Below are 16131 nucleotides of genomic sequence, written 5' to 3'. Positions count from 1 at the left end.
AGGAAAAAGAATAGTGTAAGATGTTTTTGTGTCTCTTTTTATTTTATGAAAGAGAACCATTACACTCAGGCATACCTTGAAAAGAATAAAATTATAAGAAACTGTAAAATGATGGTTCATCAAGGATCTCCATAAAAGTTTACAGAGTTGCAGATGTCACCACTATAAAGCACACACTTCAAGTGTTTGAGATAAAGGTCAACTGTAAATGTGTCAACACGCAGACAGTAAAACAATTTATAAAGAGCAAAAAATTCACGTTCTTTGTCAGTTGTCTTCAAGGATTCCAGATCTGTCCATAAAGGGTATTTATTATTTTCCTCCATCCGAGGATCAACCTAATAACCAAAAGGGTAGTCAGTCACTTAATATTACCACGAATTCTATGTATTTGTCATCTTTCCTTCTAAATATTAAATTATATTTAGGAAAATATTAGTAGTGTAAAATGTTGGTCAAAAGCATGAATTCCCATAAATCTAGCACAGACTTCTACAAATCTGTCATCTAAAAGCTGGATTGGAGATGCATGGATACATTTTCTTAAAATAAATTGATATCAGTTGAAGTATGATATTTCATAACTAGAGAGAGGACCAGGAAATTGTCACCTCAGTGTAGATCTGTGCAGCCAAGGGACAATGAAAGCACTGTTGACAATTTTCTCACATAGGAGGTAGACAAGCCGATGGTGAATGTTATTAGAGACAATGAAATAATCAGGAGCTTGTCACTTTACTCAGGAAAAGTACTCTCCAAATGACTGTGAAGAAAAGCCTCATTTTATGTCCATCATTGTTGTTAAGCTACATATAAGATGGAATGCCTACATTGTGTTCATGAGAAGTCCTATATTTCAAAATTCCTCAATACTACAGAAATCACATCATTATGAAGAAGAAAAGTGGAAGGCAAGAAGACTACTCACCTTGCTGAGTATCATCATGATAGTCTCTAGAAGTTCTCTGTTTAGTTTCCTTATGGATTTGGATCTTATTAAAATTGCATCAGGGGCACCTTTCATCCCATGGAGTTTGGTCTCTAGGTCATACAGAGATTTCTTCCAAGCATTCAGTATACTAAGTATAATTTTCAGGAACTCTTCAAGCTATTCATCATAGAAGAGCAATCATATTAAGATAAATGAAATATCCAAGAATTAGATACATGTGGTTTTTAATTAGAAACAATGAATTATTAACACAATTACTCTTGTGGACAAAAGTGATGAAACAACTTAGATAAAGTGCTACATTGTGAATGATCTATATTAATCATATTCTGCTGTCAAGATGAAATTCTACCATCCTCTCGCCATTTAAAAGTTATATAGTTGACTATTTTACTTGTTCATGGGCATCTGAGGCTTTGCTTGGGTCTCGATATGTTCCTACAGAACATAATGTAGGAAAGACAGATACCCCACCCCCAGTCCAAAATATAAATCATTTAACTCAAATTCATCACGCTAATAAACTAGATTGATCACAATCGTACTAGATTATGATAACTATGCTATTTCAAATAATAGAAAGATATATTTAAGGCAATCTGGTAGTGATAGATTTGATTTCCCAAGTCAACTTGGTTCTGTTCCTCTAGCATAAACATCTGTTTGTCAGCATGTACAGGGGAAGAACAATGGTACATATGACTTTAAAGACATCAAATAAAGCTGAGAGCTTGGTGGCATGTGACTAAGAATGGAGACTTGAATGAATAAATAGCAGATGCTCATTCTTATTACTCATGGAAAAGGATCAAGTACATCAATCTTTGAAGTACTCACTTTTACTACATCAGGTAGCTTTCAGGAGGGATTTTCACAATAATGTTGAAAAAGAAATAATACTCTGTGAACTGCCTTGTTCTGCAGTAGGTCTCTAAAATCATCTACAAACATTCTCTACCCCTTTAGCCCCTTTTCCTTCACCTGTTCTTATTATTTTCAAAATGATATCAAATTTATTTATTAGGAGATAAGTTATGGCATCAAATCAGGAGGAAGAGGTAAAAATTATAAATATAGTTGCTGGGATATGTTCACCTCATCCCAAATGAGGGTATAGGGACTTTACACATAAACATAGAACTAATTTGTACAGAAAAATTCATTAAGGCTCAGTAGAAAATACAAATATCATGAAGCAAAGAAAAGAGAAAAATCAAAACCAGGAGAGTTGTAAGAATTAAGAAGAGTTTGTGTGAGGGTCAATAGTGAGCATGTCACCAGTGGGAAGACATGAGTGATAGATCATGAAGGTAATTGTGTTTGCATGTCTTAAGAATAGGCATAAAGTATTATTTTAATCCAGAGATATCCAACTAAATTAATAAGTACTAATTATTTATTATATAATAATAAATAAAATCCAAATAATAAGAAAATTTTGGGTGGTCTCTGGAATTTTTTGGTTCTCCAACAATATTTTTTAACCTTTTCTTTAACTTATAATTCATCACTTATCTCACAGATTTTTTTTTAATTGCTCACTCTTGACACATTCCCCCCTCATATTTCCACAAAATGGCAAAGGCAAGATGTTCCTTCAGCTATGTAGATGAAAAACCTAGTCTGAGGACTCACTGGGATCTTTCTGGCTTCCTCTCTAGTTACTGGAATGCTGAGGGAAAATGTGTGGCAACTGTTGAGAGTCTCGACCATGTGCTTCATGTCCTTAAGAAAACCCAATACCTAAAAAGGGAAAATGACAACTGAGTTAGTTCAGTTCTGGGGATTACGGAAATGAATACGTCATGAGCACAGGGATTAATGCAATAGCTCTGTGGTTTTTTTACACATGAGGACTACATAAAATCTGACATGGACAAATTTGAAAAGTTGATCCTTTACCTATATTTTTCCTATTTAATTTGTAATCTCAACTTGATTTTCATCAAATTATTTTTAACTTCTCAGTCTTTTTTTCTCTTTACCATGCTCTCTTGTTCTCAGACCTCAGCAATTCTAGTGTCGAGAAAAAGCTGAAAATATTAAAATTATAAGTAAAACAATTTTCAAAGATAATCTGTTTATGTGATCACAATGCCATAGTTTCTCTATATTTATTAATCTTTATTTTCTGTGTGTATAAACTTAAATGCCTCTAGGTATTATGAAATTAAAGATATTCCTTTTACTAATACTGAACATTTACAACTTGAACCATATTAAATTAAACATAACATTTGAATAGAATTTTATTAATAGTAAGTATTTATTAATCTCTATGAATAATTAGATAAGAAATACTTATCCATAAAAATAATGAAAATCACTTGAAAACAAAATAGAAAATAATGTTTATATATTAATAAATATATAAACACATACCTATAACATTAATTTTGATATAGTATTCAAAATAGCTTTAATGTAAAATTAATTAAAGATATTTTATGAAAGGTTAATGGATTACTAAGAACATTAAAAATTAAAAGGTATCAGTCAAGAATGAGAAAAGAAAAAAAATCTGCAGAGCTGGGTGGTTGTGGGACACACCTATAATCCCAGCAATTTGGAGGCAAAGGAATGCTGATATCACTGAGTTTGAAGCCACCCTGGCTTATGGAGTATGTTTCAGTACAGCTATAATTAAACAGAGAAACTCTATCTAGAAAAAAGTCTCAGGATTAAAAAGATAATATAAACATTATTTATTTCAAATACAGTTATTCTTGGGATGCTGTTGTCATACTAATCATTTTCTCTTTGCATTTACTGACCTTGAACACATAATATATTGCTACCAGTTAGAGAAAATCTAGTTTCAGTTCTAAACCAACCCTCCCACAAAAGAAACTAAGGCTTCTGAGACCTATCAGCAGTGACTCTTAGCAGTTGAGACTTCATAAAAGGCCATTAGCTTAGTGTCCTCTCTTTGTCTGACATGGGGTCCTGTTCACATTTGTAGTCCCTGTGGATATGCATTACACTGCAGTTAAATTTTATAGGAAAGCAGCAGTATACCACATGACGAGGAACACTGGTGCTTGAGTCCTGATGAAGATACCTGGGAGATAAGACTTCCACTCCACTATAATTCTTACACACGATTGGTGAGATTTTAGACTAATCACATTATTTCCTCTTCTCTATTTTTCTCTTCTCATCAACCAGAGATTTTCCAAAGCTGCCCCCCTCCCATTCTCTTTTTAATGAGTATGGTTGTCTTTAACTTGTGGGGGAATAGTCTTTAAAATTGTTTTAGTGCTCTTCTCATACAAATTGCAGTGCAAATATTAGTATGAAGATTCTGGGTTGGTCTTTAGTTGTTTGTTTCTTTGCTTGCTTGTTTGCTTGTGTGGCTGCTTGGTTTTGAAGATGATAACAATCAGTGAGGTACTTACAAATTTTTTGAACATACTTGAAGAGAAGTCATCGGAGAACTGAAACGGCATGAGGGTTGAAAGGAAACTTGTGAGTAAGCACAGAGTGAGGGCATGCCTATTGCAAATACAGAGATGTATTCTCTGGCTCCAGTATCTCCTCACTAACACTGCCTGACAAACTGATAATATACAGCCATTGGAAAGTGATAAACCACGTCTCTTCTAAACCTGCCCTCTTACTAATAAGCATCCTCTAGAAAACTTTTATGCAATGACCCCTGGTATTTAGGAGTTTCTAAGAGGCTTTATATTATTTTTATATTTCCATCCTAGCACCAGTACATTTTATGATTATTTTATGCACTCTATGCAAGTTACTATACTCCACTTCTCCTCTATGGAATGTCTGTCAAATAAAGATACCAATGGAGGTCAACCTCCTGCAAACAAGGTCAAATCTCCTTCTGGAAATAAATAAAACTACTGGGTTTTTGTCACACATGTCAATTTAAGAATAATTTATTTTAAGAAAAATATCATATTACTAGAGGAAAATTTTGTAAGTCACTGAACTCTTTGAAAGTGTTTGTAATTTCACAAAACTGCCTCATTCTTCTTGTCCTAACTTTCAGTAGCATGTGCTTTCTCTTTTCTATGAAACTTATATTGTTAGAAATATGGTTTGAATCTTTTTGGAAATATACTAGAATCAGTGCTGAAGACAACAGAAGTTAGTGAGATACTCACAAATATTTTGCGCATTTCCATAGTGAGAGCAGTGGTGTCCTGTGACACTTTGATGGCATGGTCAAACAAGTTTTTAAGAGACACCTCATCATAGCCAGCCTCATTGTCGTGAATTGGAACAGAAGTCACATCCTCCCACTGGAGTAAGTGTGACATCAACAACAGTGGAAGTATTCCTACTGTACAGAAACAAAAATTATATTGGACTACCCACCTCAGGTTATCAGTGGTAATTCATTCTTGATTATCAAGAAAAAATTTATCTCTTTCATTGCCTGGCATCCTCTGTCTGTCAGCTGTGGTAATGAATACAAAACTTCTAATAAAAAATCTTCAATTGGAATCAGAGAAAGAACTGGAAGAGCTTGAAGGGGCTCGAGACCCCATATGTACAACAATGCCAAGCAACCAGAACTTCCAGGGACTAAGCCACTACCTAAAGACTATACATGGACTGACCCTGGACTCTGACCTCATAGGTAGCAATGAATATCCTAGTAAGAGCACCAGTGGAAGGGGAAGCCCTGGGTCCTGCTAAGACTGAACCCCCCAGTGAACTAGATTGTTGGGGGGAGGGCGGCAATGGGAGGAGGGTGGGGAGGGGAACACCTACAAAGAAGGGGAGGGGAAGGGATTAGGGGGATGTTTGCAAGGAAACCAGGAAAGGGGATAACACTCGAAATGTATATAAGAAATACTCAAGTTAATAAAATTAAAAAAAATCTTCAATTAAGTAATTACATTCACACAGATAGATGGTTTCTCAACTTGAAGACATTATGTAGCTGTGGATTATCAGAATTTATTCTGAAATTTTGGACCTTAAACTCTTGAGTGTTTTTAAGTCTTTCTCTGGAGACAGATTAGTGTACTGGGAATTTATGCTGGTCTTAAGTAGTCACTGTCTCCCAGACATTCTTGTTACTTAATAGGCAATATTTGCCTCATTACAAAGACAGCATACTACTATTTCAACTTAATTCCTGACAGGAATCAAGACATGCTTGCCTGCTGTTCAATACTGAGGTTGAAGAGAGTTCTGTCATGTAAAGGATTATATGGACTGGCTTTGCTTGGTCACAATAATACATGTATTCATTTGCCATTCTACCAAAAGATTCACATTTTATTTTATTTTAGTGAATTTGAGCTTTACAATGCCCCTGGAGGTAGACTGGGCCAGTGTAATAGCATTAAACTGTATTGAAAAAAAGAGTACTCTTACAAGATTAAGTGATTTTCTTTAATTCCTATTCTTAGCTGGTGTGGGAAGAAAAATGCCAGCACTATAAACAGTGTATGCCACCATGGGATATCTTAACTATATTGGGCTTTCATATAGATTAGGGTGGCAGAAATGATGCCCATAACTAAATATAAGTATTATCAGGCACTGTTATTTGTAAAGTCCAAACTTTACTTTTGATCACATGACCCAGTAGACTAGATTTTTGTCAACTTCCATTGCTCTGTCAAAATCTTCCTTTCCTTTTTATACTGATTGATGTTGGTTTCATCATTACTTTTATTTTACAGATGGATAAAAACAGAACTGTAACATATCAGTAATTTACACACTCAGCAGGATGAACGAGCAAATGTCTCAGTATGAAAAATCCATTCACCTTTAGTGATAGAAATTTGAAAAAATTTCTGTTCCATTAAACTTTTAATGAATGTAATTTGAAATGCATAACATATAATTGGTACAAAACTGCCAAAGCAATACAGGCCCATATCTTCTAGCCGTGTCTCATATATCTCCAGAATTGAAGACAAGTTTAATTTCACTCAAGTCATGTAACTCATAGCAGAGATGCAGAAACGAGAACATATTACTTCCTTCTACAGTAGTTATATATTGAACCCATCAACTTCTATGTTTTTATTACAGTCAAACATCTCAGTATCTACAATTTTGACTTTTAGAGATGGATTGTCCTCATTCTGGAGTTCTCCTGGTTGTGCATTGTTGACTATACACATTGCTGGTCTCTAAAATTAGACTCAGGTACTATTCTCTTTTTCTTATATCACCTAAGACAAGGAAAACTGTCCCTAGACATTCCTGTTTATCTCCGGGATAAGAAGGCTTCCCTTTCAGAACCACTAATGTAAGAGTATACTGTACTGTTGCTTTCTAGAGTAAAGTTTAAAAAGTACTTCTGGCTTTACTTTTGTGAGTTAGGCATAAAGGTCCATTCACTTTCTGTGTAAGAAAAATATCAACAAAGAAGCTAATTTCTGAAACAAGCTTTTCAACATAGTGCATTGTTTAAGCTCACTTAGAAGAAAGAGGATCAGAATTACTTACAAATGGATGGCTGAGTCAAAGACAGCAGCATCTCTAATGAGTCCAGCCACGTCTTGCCTGTTGATTCTGGAAATCTCCTTCACAGTAGTTCTGCTTTAATCTTCTACCTCTACATATTGCAGTACACCATGCCCAAGGCCATAAGCTGCTAGGAGGCAGGAGGAAGTACACACCCGCAGACTCAATGATGACTCCATATTTTTTGGCCTCAATGATGTCAAAAGCACCATAACAATGGTGATTAAGGTGGTCACTTCTGCATCTTTCAGCTCATTTCAAGCCCACAACCAGGTTCCCAGTTAAATTATAAATGAATAGAATCATCTCTACCCCATGAGGATTGGTCAGAATTTCATGACTTAGGAAAATAGCTATGTCTTTTCTATTGGTCTTAAGTTCTTTGGTGACCACTTCCGAAATATTTACTGAATCTTGTATAAGATGACATAATTTTTAATTAATTCTGAACATTGGAGCACAAGGTTGCAGTTAGAGTCACATATGGTGAGCAGTTTAACTCTTATCAGTCTCATTAGATACCTATGGGACAACTCAATATTTTTCCATTATATTCTAGGCCCAAAAGAATAACACATGGTTCAAATTCAGATGTTTAGAAGGCCTTTAGGTACCAAGACATATTTATGTCCTCAAACACTGTCAAATAATTTCTGATTACTGCTTAAGATATGACTTAAGACCTTAAGGCACTATAGACCTTGAAAAGGGTTACTGTGACAAGCAGATTCTGTCCATGAATTGTTTAAATCTTACTTAGATGTATTTGGTGACACATATATGTATTGGGTTACTATTAGATCAGTTGATACATCTAACTTTGCTTGGTAATTACCTTTACTTGGGATAAATTAATATCATAGTGACATTTCTCAGCAGTAGCTACCTATCATCTGACAAGCAAAACTATGTTATTTTCTATCTAATGAGATTTCTTGTCATGAACCTAGAGTATGTGATTTATCATTCTAAAGGCTCTTATTTGGGGACTGTTTACATCTAACATACTATTATACAGGTAGCCACTGGAACCTCAACACTCAATACCTTCATAGGAAGTCTATGGGAAGCTCTGCTGTCTGAAGAAGAATTCATGTAAATGAAGAAGAGTTCCAATGTGTAGATTCCTGGTAGTGTGTAAGATTCTATGGTTTTGATGACTACTGGACCAATAAAGCAATTCAGGATAAATGCAAAATGATTTATGGATCACTGAGCTTAGTTGGATGTACTAAGAAATAGGGCCATGAAAATGATTATGATGTCATACCTCCTATGTTAATTATCCTGTAGAAATATTTTATAGTACACTTTCCTTAAGCAAAATGTTATATACTGTGGACAAATTTCTGCTTGTGATCATGGTTTATACCAGAATTGACAAAGGCCTGCCTGGATATAAGGCAAGTAATTTAAGCTCATTAATTTGAAGAAAAGGAGAGCATTTTGGGCTGGAAATATTTCATCTAATCCAGAAATCTTTCCACAGACAGATGTAACCAATGAAAAGGCAGTGGCCAAAGGGAATTCTGGAGGCGATCAAACCAGGATTGTTCTTAACAAGCTAGCTGGGTTGGCAGGTGTGAGTTAGCCTTTTCCCCACTCACCTGGACTGGCTTTTTCAAACTGAGTTCCTCCCAAGTTACCTAATCTTTGGTTTACTGGAAGGTCCCCCAGAAACAAAATGCTCCTAGGAAAGACAATGTGTTATGGAAACATAAATATGGCTTTAACTCCCATTGTTTCTGCTCTGTTCAAATTGATATTTGAAGGAAACAAGTGAAAAAAGCCATGAAGTATTTCATTTTAAAGTTGTATTTTTTTCAAAGATTTTATTTTAAATATTATATGCTTGTGTGTATGTGTTTGAGTGTGAGTTTGTGCACACAAATGATTCCATACAAAGATCAGAAACAGGTGTCTTATTTACCAATGCTAGGTCTGTAGGCAACTGTGAACCACCCTACCCAGATGCTGGGAATCAAACTCATTTTCTCTGCAAAAACATGGTGTACTATTAAACCACTAAGCCATCTCCCCTCTTTACATTTGTTTGGTTGTTGTTGTTATTCTGTTCCATTTTGTTTTGTTTTTATTTCTCAAGGGTTTATTAATGAATGTTTTTGTTAAAATAGAGCTATGTTACTTCCTCCTCCATTTCCTTCCTCTAGCCCCACTTCCTTGGACCCCCTTCTATGTCACTCCCACTGTGAAGTTGACAGCCTTTTCTTTTATTATACTTCTTTCACATACATATATGTATGAGCATGTATAATTATATAAAATTAGAAAGCAACGAGTTTATTTTTGTTCTTGGTATGACCATAGATTTAAAGCTGACCACTCTTCATTGAACAATAGGTAAAAGGGCCTATCCCCAGGAGAGGCTAAGATCTTTTTGGCAGTCAATAGTTGCCTGTGGTGCTTTGTCTAGGGTTGAAAATTAACACTTTCCATGTTAAATTGCCCATTGCTGTCCTGCTTTTGTCAATAGAGTCTTTTCTAGGAGAAAGTGGTTGACAACAACTTTTTGATGTTCTTGTTCTTTTAATTTTTCTGCTTCCTCTTCTGTGATGTTTCCTAAGCCTTGAACACAGAAACTGTGAGGGTTATGTAGGTTTTTTAGAGTTGGAGTCCTTATGGTGCTTTGATCTTTGCATTGTGTCCAATTTTGGTTTTCAGTGATTTGATCCACTTCTTTTTGGAAAAATGAAGCTACTTTGATGAGGGGAGCTAGTTACAATTACCTGTGAGGTAAAGGGTAAGATTTACAATGTAGTAAGGAATTATGTTGGTCTAAGATGTGAAGGAAGTTAGTTTTCTAAGATCCATGACCTTCCTATCATAAAGAAGGTTTGGTTTTCAATACAAGGGATGACTTCTCTGCTATTCAGTAGACCTTAAATCAAATTCGAAAGCTGTTTGTTACTCTCAACATGTTAGTTCCACTTATAGTACCATTATGCATATCTCAGCTTGCTGGTAATCTTTACAGTTCATAGGTGTTGCAGTTTGGTAGGACAGTTTAATTGTTTTCCCTCTCTTGGTATCTTGCAAAGCATTCCCTGGAGCCATAGAAGGTTGACCACAGCAAAGAGGCTTTATGGCCAGATCCAACTTGAATTGAGTTATGTGTCCTAAATATTCGGTGTACCCATTAATAGAGGTTCCCATTACCTTGGAGAGGCAAGCCAGAGCTATACTGACAAGCTACATTGTTTTAGGAATCACTTGCACTTCCATGACCAAACCTTCAAAGGTTTTTCCATGTCCAATAGTGGGGCTTTTTTAAGGCTATTCTTATTGTGGGAGGTATCCTCAACTCAAGTGCTTTAATTTCCTTTAAGATATATATGTGTGGGGATATGTACTTACACATATTGTATTTAATTGAAATAAATATAAAATGATTCTTTGAGGCTTTAACAACCTTGGTGTTATTTGCCCCCCACTTCTCCTTCTATATTGATTCATTCATCTTTCACATTTGGAGCTCCCTCCCTATTTCTCAATTTATATTATATATATCCTGTGACTTCTCTTCTAAGTCTTGCCACCTAACACCCACACCTATGATCCCTTCATATGTTCTTGGCTCCCACGCTTACTCCACGTTGGGCACTCACATCTGAGTAACTGCAAATAATAAAGTAAATGTCTCATTTGTTTTTCTGGGTCTAAGTTAGTTCCATATCAACTTTTCTATGTCCATCTATTTCTTTGAAAACTTCATCATTTTGCATAAATCATAATATTACTCCGTTGTATATCAATACCACATTTTCTTGATCTTTTCATCAGTTAAAGGACACTTAAATTATTCCCATTTCCATGTGACTTTCAGCACATTGGAAGCAATATTTTTGTTGTTGCTGCTTTTTTAATCCTCCAAGGTACTAAATTTCAATATTAGCTCATAATTGTTGTGGTATTATCATTGACTTTTAAGAATCTCAACAGTCCTATTACAATTGTTCATTATCCCATGCTAATATCTACCATCTCATAGATTCACACAATTGAAGTCACCTAGAAAAACAAATGAGCAGATAAGAATTTTGCAAATCATCATTTTTGAAAAGTAGAGGCATATTTGAATGCAGGATGTTATTGAAATTTTACATTCAATATTGCTCTCCTCAGTAGTAAGTATTTAATTGCTAGTACAAAATGAAGTACCAGAGGGCCTATAAGACAGAAAGATAAATACATGTGAAATGACAGATATTTTTCCAGACTCTCATAGTTCTATTGACTTAGACATGAACTTCAAAAGGTTTAACTAAACACTAGATAGTTGCAGTTTAGAATTACACACATGTATATGATATTTTCACTTACTCCATTTTCTTCCAATCCCCAACCAGTACTTTCTTTTCTCAATGTCATACACACTTTTATAAGCCAAACAAGTACACTTATATTGACAGTGTGACTTTAGCCAAGCAAGTGAAAGATCTGTATGACAAGAACTTCAAGTCTCTGAAGAAAGAAATTGAGGAAGATCTCAGAAGATGGAAAGATCTTCCATGCTCATGGATTGGGAGGATTAATATAGGAAAGATGACTACATTGCCAAAAGCAATTTACAGATTCAATGCAATCCACATCAAAATTCCTACTCAATTCTTTACAGAAATAGTAAGAACAATTTGTAAATTCATTTGGAATAACAAAAAACCCAGGATAGCAGAAACTGTACTCAACAATAAAAGAACTTCTGGGAGAATCACCATCCCTGACGTCAAGTAGTATTACAGAGCAATAGTCATAAAAACTATATGGTATTGGTACAGAGACAGGCAGATAGATCAGTGGAACAGAATTGAAGACCCAGAAATGAACCCATGCACTTACAGTCACTTGCTCTTTCACAAGAGACAAAACCATCCAATGGAAGAAAGATAGCATTTTCAACAAATTATGCTGGTTCAACTGGAAGTCAGCATGTAGAAGATTGCAAATTGATCCATTCTGATCACCATATACAAAGCTTAAATCCAAGTGGATCAAGAGTCTCCACATCAAACCAGATACACTCAAACTAATAGAAGAAAAAAGTAGGGAAGAGTCTCAAACACATGGGCACTGAGGAAAATTTCCTGAAAAAACACCCATGGTTTATGCTCTAAGATCAAGAATCAACAAATGGGACCTCATAAAACTGCAAAGCTTCTGTAAGGAAAAGACACTGTCATTAGGACAAAATGGCAACCAACAAGTTGGGAAAAGATCTTTACCAATCCTACATCTGATAGAGGGCTAATATCTAAAATATACTTAAGGACTTAAGAAGTTAGACTTCAGAGAGCCAAATAACTCTATTAAAAATGGGGTACAGAGCTAAACAAAATGGTCTCAGCTGAGGATAATCGAATAGCCAAAATGGACCTAAAGAAATGTTCAACATCCTTAGTCATCAGGGAAATGCAAATTAAAACAACCCTGAGATTCCACCTCACACCAGTCAGAATGGCAAAGACAAGAAACTCGGGTGACAGCAGTTGCTGGCGAGGATGTGGAAAAAGCGGAACACTCCTCCATTGTTATTGAGATTGCAAACTGGTACAACCACTCTGGAAATCAGTCCGAAGGTTCCTCAGAAAATTGGACATTCCACTACCTGAAATCTTTGATTTTAATTGCTGAGTAGTACTCCATTTTGTAAATGCACCACAATTTATCTGTTTCTCTGTTGAAGACATCTGGGTTCTTTCTAGATTCTGATTATTACAAATGAAGTTGCTAAGAAGATAGAGGAGCATTGGTCCTCCAGTCCAAAAATCCATTCAATCAAGACTGTATCATAGTTATTTTAGCTCTGGACCCACTAACTTTCTTAATCATGGGTATGAACTTGCTTTTACTGATATAAGCAATATTTCATTTTGCTATTAAAACCAATATAATTGCTACCACTCTATGCAAGTGTTCACTCCAGGAAAAATAAGCTAAAAGATTCCTGCTAGGAAACTATAAAAGCATTAATGGTTAATTCTTGTAGAAGGAATATCTAAAATTAAATACAAATAAAAATAAAAAATAAAAATATATGGAACATTGTGAAAATACTAGAGATCCACTGTATATCAGCATTAAAAATTGTGAGAGATCTTAAATCAATAACTTGATGCATCTGAAATTATTGAAAAAACAATTTTTTTTATTAAAATTGTATGGAATAGATAATCAAAGTCATATCTGAAATTGATAAAACAGAAATTTTGAAAGGAATTAGAGCAACAAAAAATTTTAAAATAAATCAATGAAGCAATATCTTGGTTCTTTGAAAATATTAAAACATTAACAAGTTCCTGCTCCCAAACCCCATGGGAGAGAGAGCCCATCGCCCAGACAGGTGGGAACTCCTGAGACTGCAGGGCAGGAGACACTGCCAGTACTGCCTACCCTTGCCCACATCCCTGACCCAAGAGGAAAATGTATAGGGCCTCTGGAAACAGGAAGATAGGGCCACTCAACACTGCGGCCCAGACGCCGCCCAGAGCTGAAGGGACCCAGTCAAAGAGCTCCCTGAACCCAAATCCCATGGAAGGGAGACCTAGACCTTCAGAGGGACAGACAGGCCTGGGAAGCCAGAGGCGACTACTCTCTGCCCACATTTCTGACTCTAGAAGAAAATGCCTCATGCCATCAGGGCCTCCTGTGCACAGGGTTCCAAGTGAAGGTGGGGCAGGCCCTTCTGGTTGCTGCCCTAACAGAGAGTTGAAACCCGGTTCTGAGGAGCGACTCCAGGCCTGAAACCAGAGGTAAGACCAACTTTTTTGCTCAAAGTGACATGCATGGTGGACTCAGGACACATACCCACAGAAACATCTGAAGACCAGTAGAAAGGAACGACTACATGCCTGAAAGCAGAACACTTTGTTCCCATAACAGACTGAAAGAGAACAAGAAAAGAGATCTACAGCACTCCTGAAACACAGACATATAGGATGGACTATCCACTGTCATAAATAGCAGAACAAGGTAACACCAGAGACAACGTGACAGCAAGAGACAAGCACAGGAAACCAAGCAACAGAAACCAAGACTACACAGCATCATCAGAGCTCAATTCTCCCACTAAAGCAAGCACTGAATATCCAAACACACCAGAAAAGCAAGATCTAGATTTAAAAATACATTTGATCATGATTATGGAGGACTTCAAGGAAGAGAAATGCAGGAAAAGGCAAATAAACAAGCAGAAGCCTACAGAGAAAAAAAATGCAAAAATCTCTGTAAAAATTACAGGAACAACAATCAAACAGCTGAAGGAATTAAAAATGGAAATAGAGGCAATAAAAAAGCACAAAGGGAGACAACCCTGGATATAGAAAACCAAAGGAAGAGACAAGGAGTCATAGATACCAACATCACCAACAGAATGCAAGAGATATAAGAGAGAATCTCAGGAGCAGAAGATTCCATAGAAATCATTGACACAACTGTCAAAGATAATGTAAAACGGAAAAAGATACTGGCCCAAAATACAGGAAATCCAGTACAAAATGAGAAGATAAAACCTAAGGATAATAGGTATAGAAGAGAGTGAAGACTCCCAGCTCAAGGGCCAGTAAATATCTTCAACAAAATTGTAGAAGAAAACTTCCCTAACCTAAAGAAATAGATGCCCATAAATATAAAAGAAGCCTACAGAGCTCCATATAGATTAGACCAGAAAAGAAACTCCTCCCATCACATAATAGTCAAAACACCAAATGCACAAAACAAAGAAAGAATATTAAAAGCAGTAAGGGAAAAAGGTCAAGTAACATATAGACAGAACTACCAGAATTACACCAGACTTCTTACCAGAGTCTGTGAAAGCCAGAAGATCCTGGACAGATGTCATACAGACCCTAAGAAAATACAACTGCCAGTACAGGTTACTGTATCCAGCAAAATTCTCAATTAACATTCATGGAGAAACCAAGACATTCCAAGACAATAACAAATTGCTACAATATATTTCTACAAATTCAGCCCTACAAAGGATAATAAATGGTAAAGCCCAACACAAGGAGGCAAGTTACACCCTAGAAAGAGCAAGAAACTAATTTTATTGCAAAAAAAAAAAAACAAGAAGACAAGCACACAAAAATAATCTTACATCCAAACACAAATATAACAGGATGTAACAATGACTATTCCTTAATATCTCTCAACATCAATGGACTCAATTCCCCAATAAAAAGACAGAGATTAACAAACTGGTTGAGCAATGAGGACCCAACATTTTGCTGCCAGCAGGAAACACATCTCAGAGACAAAGACAGATACTACCTCAGACTAAAAGACTGGAAAACAACTTTCCAAGCAAATGGACTGAAGAAGCAAGCTGGAGTAGCCATTCTAATATCAAATAAAATTGACTTTTAACCAAGAGTCTTTAAAAAAGATAAGGAAGGACACTTCATATTCATCTAAGGAAAAATCCACCAAGATTAACTCTTAATCTTAAATATCTATGTTTCAAATACAAAGGCACTTACTTGCATAAAAGTAACCTTATTAAAGCTCAAAGCTTATGATTGTGTAAAGTGTATTGCATTTACACAATCATAGTAGGAGATTTCAACACCCCACTCTCATCAATGGACAGATCATGGAAACAGAAATTAAACAGAGACATAGACAGACTAAGAGAAGTCATGAACTAAATGGTTTTAACAGATATTTATAGAACATTCTACCTAAGAAAAGGATATACCTTCTTC

At 35.7% G+C, this 16131-nt stretch overlaps 1 protein-coding gene across 1 annotated transcript; it reads right to left on the bottom strand.

Annotated features, from left to right (window-relative positions):
- Positions 1-16: 16 nt before the first annotated feature.
- On the bottom strand, positions 17-7479 carry Prl7c1 (prolactin family 7, subfamily c, member 1). Its single transcript, NM_001317798.2, is given in 6 exon segments — positions 17-338; positions 929-1108; positions 2588-2695; positions 4351-4389; positions 5080-5258; positions 7394-7479. Coding segments are annotated over 6 exon segments (756 nt in total). The 5' UTR covers positions 7425-7479; the 3' UTR covers positions 17-119.
- Between the last annotated feature and the right edge of the window lie 8652 nt (positions 7480-16131).

The sequence above is a fragment of the Rattus norvegicus genome, chromosome 17 (assembly GCF_021556685.1).
Source record: "Rattus norvegicus strain SHRSP/BbbUtx chromosome 17, alternate assembly SHRSP_T2T, whole genome shotgun sequence".
NCBI lineage: Eukaryota > Metazoa > Chordata > Mammalia > Rodentia > Muridae > Rattus > Rattus norvegicus.
Note: the sequence above shows the minus strand (reverse complement) of the source record. Positions and strands in the feature narration are given on the sequence as shown.